This window comes from Oryzias latipes, chromosome 16 (assembly GCF_053564925.1).
Source record: "Oryzias latipes strain Hd-rR chromosome 16, Olatipes_Hd-rR_3.1".
In the NCBI taxonomy this organism is placed as follows: domain Eukaryota; kingdom Metazoa; phylum Chordata; class Actinopteri; order Beloniformes; family Adrianichthyidae; genus Oryzias; species Oryzias latipes.
This window is the reverse complement of record NC_136252.1, coordinates 30,988,182-31,000,697: the sequence shown is the minus strand read 5'-3', so window position 1 is coordinate 31,000,697 and position 12,516 is coordinate 30,988,182. Positions and strand designations below refer to the sequence as shown.

The following is a 12,516-nucleotide window of genomic DNA, read 5'->3' as shown; positions in this document are numbered from 1 at the left end:
ACTCCTGTGACTTCTCATGTGTACCCCGGTTATTCATTTTCTATGTTCAACAAATCTGTGCACAGCACTTTCAGTAGCAGCACTACCTACTCGTGTATCAAGACTACTGCTGGTGAAATTGGCACCTACAGCTTGCCAGCTTTTCAATAAAAGCCACAGAGTACGGTTGTGAAACATTTGTGTAAACGGGGGGAAAGTGATGCTGCAGAATATCTGACAAAAGCTGTCATCTAGCTGGGATGTGTCCATGGTTTTCAGCTCAAGATCCCCCTCCTGCTAAAGCCATGAGAAGGGCTGCCAAGACATCTATGCAACAAACTCTGAGGTAGTTAGGCAGACGGAGCAGTGACAGCTTAATGACCGAGTTGAAAGAGGAAATGTGGAAACGTTTAAGGATTTCCTGGGTGGTTCAAAAAGCAACATTTTTGTCTTTTACTATTGCAAACATAAACGCAGAAACAAAAAGGTTATTTGCACTCAGATTAAATCCAGTTTTAAATAAATGTGCAACTGTGTAAAATTAAAATCCTCTTATTGCACCTTTTTAACCACCTTAAACCCGTTCTAACAAAGTTTCTGCTGCTCTGGTGAAAACAAGCCTACGATTCTTGCCCTGCTCTTCCTCATATTGACACACCATCTTTTGCCTTCAAGTCAATTGGAAATCGATGATTCATCCAGATGCATCCGTTTGACAGTTGCATAATGAGATCGAGTCGATGCACGCTGGAGTGGAAGCCCTTCTCGCCGAGTCGAGCTACTCGCCGAAGCCAACAGTCCTCCCACACGCCGCAGAAGAAACAGACACCGGCTCATATGCTGCTCCAGCTCAAGTGCAATAATGCAGTTTCCATGTTATACTCACACCCACGCAAACAAACCAATTAGTACACTTTGTAACCTAAACACAAAAAGTACATTTCACGCTGTTTTTGTGTAAACAGACTTCCATCACGCAGCTATAATAGGAATATTACCCAGGCAAAGCAAATAAACATCCAATAGAAGCAAAAAGAGCACTGATAATAGAAGAAATTATCCAAAAGATTTATAGCATTGAGGTAAAAACTCCTCAAACTTCAAAATGTGAAGCATCCAGTCATAAAAAATGTGAGATTCGAGAAGATAATCAGGAATACTTCAATGCTTTTTCGGTTTTCTGATTGTTAGTTTAAAATGTGCAAGCTGCAAAACTCAGATGTGCCAATGTCTTAAGGTTACAAGTGATCAAAAGCTTGCCTTAAAGAGTTTTTTTTAAAGATATAAAGAAATGCAATGGTGAGGACTCTAGTTTAGAATAAGCAGCTACAAGGTTAACCTTGAAGTGTAAACAAGTCACAAAACCGTAAATCCTCTTTTTCTGGTTTCTGGAAAAAGTTTAGATACTTTGCACTGTTAAAATAAAAATGTTTTTCAGAAGCACATCATTAATGATAAAAGGTGGAAACCCCAATAACCTGTATTATATGTACATTTATATATTCATGAAAAAATTATTGTCTGTCACAGTTAATTAATGACTTTTCAAGCATGTCAATGTATTTTCGACGTTTCCAAGATCATATCTCAATGACTGTATGACGTGTTTGTTTTGTTAATTTTTTTCTTTATAATTTTTGTTTTTGCTAAAACTCTGTTAGCTTAAAAAAACGAGTATTTGAGGAAGGAGAGGCCACTTCAGAACTCCTTAATTAATTTCAGAGTATCAACCAGAGATAACGACTAATTAATCCAACAAGGAGTCTCTAACCTGCGTCAGTTTCTGCCACTACAGCCCCTTTTTTATACTGACCCAAAAATTCATAAACTCATCAAACATCTGGCTTTTGAGCGCAGCTGACAGTCAGTTGCATGTTAAACAAATTCTGTTTATTGTGATTATTAATGGTCTCTGGATCAGATTAGTGTGAACTAGAACACAAGGTTGGCATGCGAATGTTGATTCTCACTATATCGCCTGTCGTGTGCCCTGGAAGAGCGAACGCGCTCACTGTGTGATGTCAAGTCTTACAAGAGAGCTTTTAAAGTCACATCGCAGGAAGACACACATTTCCTGTGAGAGAGCAAAGAGCTACTGGTAAATGTCCACTCTGAAGCCTAAGTCGCACGCACCTGTACAGGTGCTGCGGGTTTTTGGGTTGTGCCGGCCCATGGAGGGTCGGAGAAAAGTGTGGATTGCAGTTCCATTGAGGCTTGTGCGGGGACGCCATAAAAACCATTGTCGCACATGTGGTAAGTGCACTGTAAAGTGTTCGTAAGGCTAATGTAAGTTTATGACGTAGGACCGATGCTGTGGAACGGAGTGCCCTTACACCATACTCTAGTCTTTAGGCAGGTGCAAGTACTGGCCCCTTACTGACCTTTAACAAATGCTGCATGCAAGAGGTATGTAGGTGATGTGCAAGTGCCCATAGGATGTCCACACAAACTACGCTTTGATTGTCTAATTTTTACTTGAAGAGCACCAAATGACTCCTTGCAAAGTCTGCAGGTTTTGGTGGGGTGGTAAAATTGAAAAGTCCGTCCATCGTGCCTGTGTTTCACCTACTTTACCCTTGCATTATGTATAAGTGTTCACTACAACCCGTCAAGTAGAAAAAACCTGCAAATAGAAAAAAGCACGCGTAAACATTTTCATTCTACAAAGCGGCTAACGACCTTGATTTTTTTTATGCGGCCTACCAATGTTTCCCGTTCACCTTTGCCAAATTTTTGCCCGCGGACAGCCTGTATCCACCCGTAAGGGCAGTTGTGACTAATGCTACATTCACATCGGGAATGTAATGTGCATTCCAGAACGCGCTGAACGCGATGTTCACATTGCTACCCGGTACTAGTGCATGTATCTACAGGTGGAAGGGGGTCTGTGTGAAATGTCAAAGTGGTGCAAATCTCATAAATTTGCTCCGGGCTTTTTCTTTCACATCTCTATTCCGATGTATGAAAGACTTGGTGTCATATATTTACGGCCAGACAAACCGCAACTATTAATTTCTCCTTCATGATCAATTTTCAAACAACTGGCACTCCTGTGAATTAAAAAGAGTGCTACCCCTACATTGCTACCAAATCCACAATTGGTCAAAGTTCAACTGGATTACTTTGTGAATTTACATAGAGCCTGAAAACGGACTTAAAAACCTGTGTAAAAGAAAATGTTTTGAATGCAAAAGCCTAAAATGTTCATTTATCAGAATCAGAAAGCCTTTATTGTCATTGTTACACAAGAAACCTGTGACAACGAAATTTCCGGTGCTCTCCAGCTGCTTAAACAATAAAAATAGGTAATCTTCTAAAGAATGATAAAATTGTGTTTAACTGAAAATATACATATGTACAAGCTACATAACTTTTCTTTATTGCACTATCTTGCACATATATGCACGCTTACATAGACTATTCATTAGAAGTAGTCGCTTGAATGCATGATGCCGAGGGCGGTGGGAAGGTAGAATAAGACTTTTCCTTAAAAGTCATACATGAATGTCATCACAGCAGGACGCTGCAGAGTTGATCGAAAACAAGCAGTTTAGAGGGTAAACATACTACCCTGAGAACGACGTTTTACTCACTTATAGGGGACACATGTTGACATCAATAACTGTAATAAAAAATGGCTTAAATATACAGTTGTGTCCTTAAGTGTTCATCTCCCCTCTAACTCACATCCGAAACTGTGTTGGGGAGACAAACCTGATGATGAGGCAGTTCTCACAGGAGGAAAAAAAATCCCGACCTCTTTAGCAGAGCTGACCTGTTTTCCATCCAGGATCCGTTACCTGTCTTTAACCCTGGCAGTTCTTTGTTTCCCCAAAATGCTTTTGTGGTGGGGATTTATAAAAAAATAAATAAAGAAGAACATTATAAATGAAGAAGAGAGACTGTCCAGCCCCACAATCTCTCGATGTGAACAACAAGCAGCCTGAAAAAGGCAGTGAATCCTCTGTGCTCTCCCCTTCATGTACTTTGGATCCACCGTAAATCCGTCATCAAGCTACCGGGATGAGAAGAGATCCAAGAGAAAAATGGAGTCTGAAGGCCTTGAAAAAAAGAGATGAGAAAAAAGCAGCGAGGAAGAGAACGGATCTCTGAGCTGCAGCCAGTTTTCACATCGCTTTGCTTTTCTTGCCATCTGCATTCATTTTTTTTATCCTCCTGAATCCTTCTTTCATTTAATATCTATGTAGCAAGTTTATTAACCTGAACTGATCTGAACTAATACAGACCTGCCATGGTTTTTGTCATCAGTGTGTCATTTTGTTTTTGTCTGTGAAATGCATCTTTCTTTTATTTTGAAGTTAAAGGCTCTTCTTCCGTTTCTTCACTGGCTCTTTTTTGTGAAAACTTTCCAAATACTTTTATTTTTTGGTAATTTCTCTAGCTTTGGAGCTTCAATTTAGCAGATAGCGCAGCCGCTTTAACAAAGTAGTGGATGGATTTGAAGCATGTGACCGAGTGACTTGACGTGTCAAGATTGAGTTGGATGTGGTGGAGAGAATCCAGTAGTTTTCCCAAAGTAAAAGTCGTTCTAAGTCAGATTATAAATAAAAATGAAAACTGTTCCATGAACTGGTACCGGTCTGCTGCCCAGGGGTTGGGGACCACGGCCGTAGAAGTTCAGCCACTTGTACTGGCAAAAGCTATTCAGGGTTTTCAAATATGTTTTTTTTAAATGTTTTTAAAAAAACTATTTTTCAGCAATGATGACCTCTGAGTTTATCCAAATAATGTGTGTATTTTGTTTTATGTGCTGCATGTCAAAATGACAGAGCAGAAAGTCCCAGGCCAGCACAACCTGGTACGCATATTTGTCTTCTTCAAGTAAACTGTAAAAAAACATTAAAAACACAAAGAAAAAACCCAATACAAACCTCTTCATGAATCCACTCAAACAGAGAAAAACATGTTTCTTCATTGTGAAGATGGATATGTTCGCTTAACAGAACTGAAATGAAGGATAGCTTTTGTAAATAACAGACCAAATTTTCTAGAACATAAAAAGCAAATAAAAAACAGATGCTTAGGTTTTTTTGGACTTTCTTCAAACAGCATTCGTTCTATAGTTTTCTTTTCTTTGTTTCTATTGTATTTCATTATTTAAATATAAAGTTTAAAACATCTTCTGGGTCACAGATTGTGCTCTGCACTCTTCTTTCTGTTATTTCTATCCTCAAACTCGATACCTTACCTGAGTCTGAATGACATTTTTGTCTCATGCTCTGCTCGGAAAAATCCCAAAGCACTTCTGTCCTATAGGTTGAGCTTGACTCATAATTTTATGTCTCAGCTATGTGATCCAAACTCCCTCCGACTCTGGAGAGAATGCCGATGGGCAAGAAAGCCCAGCAAAATCGTGGGATTTCCAGGAAACAAACAGAAATCTTTCACAGACCTAAAAACAAATGCTGCCTTTTCAAATATTTAAGCCTGAACTGCACATTCATCAGTCTGCTTTTAATTATTAAGTTGTCCCTAGAAACAGGTTTAATTAGGTATTCACCTCCTGGATTGAATGCAGAAGTATTTCAACTTTTCTGGCTCCGTCTACCTGCAAGCACTTCCCCAGAGAAACGGTTCTCTCCATCTTGATCAGTTAATCAAAAGAAAAAGGAACAAAACAAGATTCGCAGTTTTTGCAAGTAAAACCCTTTTTTGTTCATGCTACAAAAAAAAAAAAAACAACCAAAAAAAACCTTGATCCAACCTAAAATCTATAGCCCAGTGCCATAAGCACAAACATAACACGAAAACAAGATCTAATATATCAATTCTCTGATTGCACAAATGTTAAAGTGCAGAAAGAAACAGGAATTAAAAAAAAAAGTTATTTTAGCCTCTGTTTAAGGAGGGCAGGGAAAGTAATCCATCTGGCTGACCAAGCAGACGATCTGCCATCATCCCAGGCCTGCCAATGATATGGAGAGCCGGTAGACGATGGGTGTGGTGCTAACTTCCCAAGTCTTTGTGTGTCTGTGGTAAATGCAGCAGGATGTTAGTCTGTCACAAACTCCACCTACACACACACACACACACCCACACACACACACACACACACTACACACAATCACACAGTGTTTACAGGCAAGAACACCCTGTGAGGTGCTGTGTGATGTACAGGCTGTACATCAGCCTCACAGGGACACGCAGAGTCCTTGACTGTCAGGAGGAGACAGTTGTACCACCTTCGACTGTCCTCCTTCTCCACCCTTTTACTGCATCCACCTGTTTACCCATGATCCATCTGTCCATCCAAGCCCACATTTATCTTCCTTTCACATTCTGAGAAGGGACGCTGCACGACTGATGCATTAGAGGGATGCCTCTTCTTTTTCTGGACAAATAGACTAATCAGCATCATGTGGCAGGGGTCTGTAATAAATAAAATATTCTTATCTTTGCAATATATCGTACAGAAAACTAAAAAGTTCATTTTTAACTTTATTTTTAACTACCTAACATTTCTGTGGAGCAACTCAGACTGAAAAAAATATTTACTGTTTCTATCTAATCTATTGTGTGCTAGCTGTTTATTTAAGAAAAAAGAGGCGTTACTTAATACCTGTAGTTATTTAAACCAGTGTGCCGTGGGAGATGGTCAAGTGCGCCGTGGGAAATTGCCCTCATTGACTGATCTAAAAACATTTTCCATCTCCAGGAAATCAGCTCTTTGTTCATCCAAACAGGCCCTGATAAAACAATGAGTAGTTAGGAATATGAAAGATCTTAAAATTACTTTTTTCTTTGTGTTTATTTAATTCTATTAAAGACATTTTGATAAGAATGACGGTACCGCGGTTTAGCTGCAGCTATAACTGTGTAAGGAAAAGTCCCGCCCCTTTAACTGTCTCCGCCAATCATTCTTGAAGGCTTAATCACATGTCATCAGTCTGACCAATCAGAAGTGCTTAAAGTCTTCACTTCCTTGTTCTTAATTCTGCTGATAAAATCACTCAGTTCTAACAAAAATACCAGCTAAAGCTCGTCTTTAGCGGTGTAGCTTGCCACAGAGTCCGGTGTAAGACCGTGGAACAAGTGAACAAAGCAATGAAGCTCAGAGACGCGAGTCTTTCTTCCCTTTTTCGTCAGTTTTCACACTACATCTCTCATGATGCATTGGCTTAAAGGGACAGGGCACAATGAGTCGTCCTTGTGAAACATCTTGAAACCACAACAAACAGTGTCTAAATTTTTCTAATTTAACTTTTATTTCATCTCATAGAAAAAAAACAGCCACAACTTCTTGCTTTTTCTGCCACAATTATCACAAAAATCCACATGAGATTGCGCGGGGGGGGAGGGGTGGCTGTCGATCAATACAGACCATGAATTTCTGCTTTTCTTTTTTTTGGGATGCTGGTGTGCCGCGGGATTTTTGTCAAGGTTAAAGTGTGCCGTGGCTCAAAAAAGGTTGAAAAACACTGATTTAAACCACAGTATTCATACAGTTTAGTGGCTAAATAATGAGCAGGCTCTGCTGCCCAAATCATTAACCTTACTCCACCATGCTGGAGAGCGATTTCCTAATAAAATCTGTTCAAAGGTCTTGGTTTTGAAGTCTATGCCTCTTAAAGCCTTTTTCATCAAAGCTGTTCAATGTAAGCGGCCCTTGCTCCGACTGACTGATGTAAAAGCTGTGATATAACATCATCTATGAAAGAACTCATGGTTCTCCTGTTGTTGTTATAGCAGGAGCCAAACAAACATCTTCTGGGGAAAGTTTAATTGAAAACCTTCTGCATACAGTGACTGCACAGGCTGCATACAGAAACACCGCAAGCAATTACAGCTCTTCAATCCAGGCTCCCTTTCAAAAGCACTCCTCAATCCAGCAAGAGTCGAAAAAACGGCCAATAAAAAACCCAAACCCAACGTCAACATTAACCTTGCAGAGTAACTTTTCCAAAGAAAATGTCAAAATGAATAGTATGCTTATAGACAAATAATAATAAAAATATTAAAACAGGAATCATGGAAAACTTTTGAACAATGAGCCCCTTATTTGGATTGAATGCAATACGCTTCAATAGCAACGCCATCATTACCTCTCGTGCTTCTTATGTCAAAGGGTCTTTTAGGGTCTTTCAGTAGCCACAGTTGATACCTTTCCTTGAAAAGCCACTTGTTACAAAAACTGTTTTTTGCAGTCTGTAGGCATTTCGCAGCATTTCCCAATCCATATCCCATAGCAAACTGAGAGCGCCACGCGCTAAACTGCTGACAACTGAAACGTAAATTACCATTATTGATAGGTGAACGTCTGCCGCAATTTACCGTAATTTCCGGACTACAAGCCACTACTTTTTTCCTGCGCTCACAGCCCTGCGGCTTATTCAGTGACGCGGCTAATTTATGGATTTGATTGGCGGCCGCCATGTACGAATATTCGGGCTCGGTGAAAGGTTTTGTATGCACCATCCACCACCAAGCACAAGTCATTTTTTTTAACACACCTCTGAGCAGCCAAACAGCATGGAGGTCACTTCAGGTCTTAGACACTTCAGTCATGGTTCAACAAAAAGAAACACGCATGCCCGGCCACATCCCAGAATCCTTTGGTGCCATTAGACCCAACGTGCACTTGATCGCCGCTACAATATGATAAAGCTTTCAAGTTAAAAGCAATCGTTAAAAGCAGCGTGAAAAAATCCCCCATCAGTAAATGGAAATGCCGGTCAGCTGCGTGACGGAGAGAACAGCGCATGCTCAGAAGTGTATTTACCTCTGAGTCATAGTGACTCGGCTGGCTGCACGTAAATATGTGTGAATAACATCAGCCTTTATTTTGTCGGGACACGACTGGAAACACAAATCCATGTGGTCGTTTTTACGGTTTCTGACTGAGCGGAATTTTGCATTGAAAAGCTCACAGCCACCATGTGAGCTTTTCGGATAGGAAGGGGAGACAAGGATCCCGCTTGGCGAGCGCGGAGCGCAGAGGCGTCCGGGGAGCAACAAGTGTTTGTTGTGAAAGGAAGCTTCTGACGAACGCGCCGCGCTGAGGCGCGCGTATCGCGCTGAGGCGCGCGCTATTTTACTGATGTTTTTTAACCAGCCCCGTTAGTACCATAATGCTGCCGCGACACAAGTGGAAGGAGAGCTGTTCCTTTTCACCCCTCCATGCACTGCTGCTCCTTGCTCATTCTTAAACACGAACAACAGTGTGGCGAGCCGGGCGTTGGCCCCGCCTTTAGCCCCTAAGACTCATGGGAAATGGGGGATCGCGGATGTAAATTTCCTCATCATAACTGAGGGATGTAATGTTGATTATATGGTTACTGTTAGTAATTTTATGTATGATACCTAGTTTGTCAATAAGTTAAAAAAATAAAAAAAATAAATCAAATAAAAAAAACCATAACTGAGGAACTTGTGAACAGAATAGAGGTGCATGCTGTTTCAGATGTGGGTGTAATTAGATACATGAGCTTGAGACAAGGCCAGTACCTGCCCACAGTGTGGTAATGAGCCATGCACACTCCGATAGTCAGGACGCGCTTTGCCGAGGCAGCGGCTTGTATACTGATGTGGCTTGTGTATGTACAAAAACATTTAAGCACGTTAAAATAGGTGGGTGCGGCTTGTAATCGGGTGCGCTTTATAACCCGGAATTTACGGTAGTTTTGAATCTCACGTTAAACTATTTTAGTTTTTTGCATCCAAAATATTAAAAAGTTATCATTTTTCCTTAACTTTACAGACAAGTTTGTTTTTCACAAACTTTTCAAGGACACAGAACTTGCATTTTCAATTTCCAAAACTTTTTCAGGTTTTTCATGACCGTATGAATGCTGAATTTAACACGGGGAATTTCGTAATTGGAACAAAGAAAAGTCAATATGCTCAGTTTTAAATGTAATACTAAATGTACATTTTTTGTCTATAAGCATGCGTGTCATTTTTACAGTTCTCCTACTACATAGACAACAGTTTATTTAAGAGCAGAGCTGAAACATTTTTGTTCTCCTGGCAGTTTAAAAGTCCTTTGTGTGGAACTTTTTTGTTTTTTTAATTGAACCTGACTGCCGACTCAAACCTACATCCAGTTGGGTGCTGTTCCACTAAATCATAGAGATGCTGGTTCCCCACACTTCCATTTAAACACCATCATATGACCAGCTTTACATAAAAAAAGCACACACAATGCTTCTCAAACAGCAACATGAAACCTGCTTTCGTCCTGTAGTTCCCAGATTGTAAAAATCCAGATTAGTTATCGATCATGAAAAGTGCGGCCGATCAAACGGGTGTGTCTGCGGCACTTTAGAATTTAACAGAGATATGAAAGTGACTTATTTAGCTTCCTGTTATTGACTAAGTAACAAACCCGTCTTCACAGACCTCAGTGTTCTAAACTAATAATGTCTTTATTTAGCTGGGCCCACTCAAGTGCTTCAACATAAACCACTAACAGCACAGTGACTGATCTAAGCAATTACCAACACTTCATCCAAAGAGGAATTAGCAGCTAAAACCTCCTGCTGGACTCTTTGATAGAAAGGCAAATCTGCAGACTTTTGATCACGGCTGCTTCATTATTAAAGCCTATAAATCATGTCAGGCATAAAATGACTACAGCAACACCAGGGACTGCAAGTTTAAGATTTTACTTACTAAAAAGTTGTAATCTTTTTTTTTTTTTGGCGACTGATAATAAATAAAAAACACACAAGTTTTATTTCAAGGAACACATTTTAACATCAGTGCATTAATTCTAAATAAGAGATAAAAAAAAAAATCATTACATTTTATTGGAGTGCTGAAAAGGCTAAATTAAAAGACCCCCCCTCTTAATCTGACACCTAAAAACCAACAATTAGCTTTTTATTTGCATATTTTAGTATAAATTGTATTGTGGTTTAAGTTTTTTCTTATTTCTTAAGTATTTATTGTTCTGTATATGGATAGCCCGAGACCAAAGACACACATTTCGTTTCAATGTTTGGCAAATTGACGACAAAAATCCTTAAATTATTGGTATTTTTTCTAAAAGTTTTTGGAACAGCGTAGAAATATTGTAGATGAGTGAATAAAGCAAATTATACCAAGTCACTGAAGAAAACTTGATACAAGACAAAAAAAGACTAACAATACAAACATTCTCATAGTTAAAGCAGTTCTAGACAAATCAAATATTTTATACAATTAACACATTTTTAAAAAGCAATACTGTGATATTTATACATTCAGGCATGGGATAATTTGGCCTAATTTGACAGGGGGGTTAAATCTTTATGTTTTTTATATATCAGAATGGCGTCATTCTTAATTTAAACTGAATGCACTGAAACTGGAACAGATCCCAAAATTAGTCATTTAATTTGCTTCATACAACAACTGGAATCCAGTGGAGGTCAAGCTCTCAGCTATCAGATGAAGCAGGGGGGGCTCTGGACCAATTCAAAGGGGATCCACCATGAAAGAACAAAGGAAGGTCTGAACAAAAAGTCTTTCAAAGACAGATTTGGGTTTAATTTGTCCTCTAAAAAAAAAAAGCTAAAGAAAAAACTATTAAAAGTAATAGCTGGTCCTCAGCTCCAACTCCTAGATTTTAACATCTGTTTTGAAATAAGAATAGTCAGTCATGTCAGTTTTTTTAAATGAAGATTAATATTTTCACATATGACTTTACATTAAAATTTCTGTGTAGAAAAAAAACTTAAACAAATACAAAAAGGGTTCAAAAACAGGTGAAAAGAAATGTATTTTTTTAGGAATTTGAATGTTTTAATTTACAAAATATTTTAATCCACTGATAGAAATATTTTTCATCAAAGATACATAAGCTTTTTCAACCCAAAATCTGACTCCTGAAACCTAGCCTACAGCTCAAGCTGCTTTTAAAATCAAATCTGACCACACAATTGCCATGTTACTCCTATTTGAAAAAAGAAAATTAGATGCTTGAATCAAAGTGTGCGACTTACCTGAAACCAGGTGAAACGGTGACACAGCTGCCTGACTTGAGCCAAACGCAGTACGGATCCCGAGAAGACAAACAGCTTCTGTGAGACAGACGGAGAAGCAGAAGCTCAGTGATGGAAGGAGACAAGGAGAACAGCATGTGGACACTGAGCCCAGAGGATGCTGGGTAATGAGACGACACCTAAACCAAAAAAACAACATCACCTCGTCCAACTTTAACACTCCAGAATCAAAGCAAGTCAAACTTTATTTATAAATCATTTTTCATATGTTAGAGACACTGAATGAAACAAAGATGTGACACAACCAGAGTTTTACTCGAATTATCTTTAAACAGAAACAGATATCATGTATTACACAGCACCGATTCAATAAAGAGCTGCATGAAAAATTATCTTTCTAGTTAGCTTCTCCAAAAACCCTTGTGCTATAGTTACTGCATAGGTGCTATTTCAGTACAGTTTAAATCATTTCATTTGTGTGTATTGCATTTATGCACATCACCTCAATTAGTTTATCATGTTCAGTAAAATACAAACGAGTGTGCGAAACCAAACCAGATCCTTTTCAACACAATGATCATCATTAGCTAAA

The 12,516-nt window shown here is 39.1% G+C and overlaps 1 protein-coding gene across 10 annotated transcripts in view; it reads right to left on the bottom strand.

Annotated features, from left to right (window-relative positions):
- Positions 1-12,516, bottom strand: part of sema6cb (semaphorin 6Cb) — a 170,396-nt gene that overhangs the window by 24,865 nt on the left and 133,015 nt on the right. For all 10 annotated transcript variants that reach the window (XM_011485750.4, XM_078932533.1, XM_011485745.4 and 7 more), the window contains one exon: positions 11,925-12,002. In XM_011485750.4, coding sequence (XP_011484052.1) covers positions 11,925-12,002 — 78 coding nt within the window. The remainder of the gene's footprint in view (positions 1-11,924; positions 12,003-12,516) is intronic.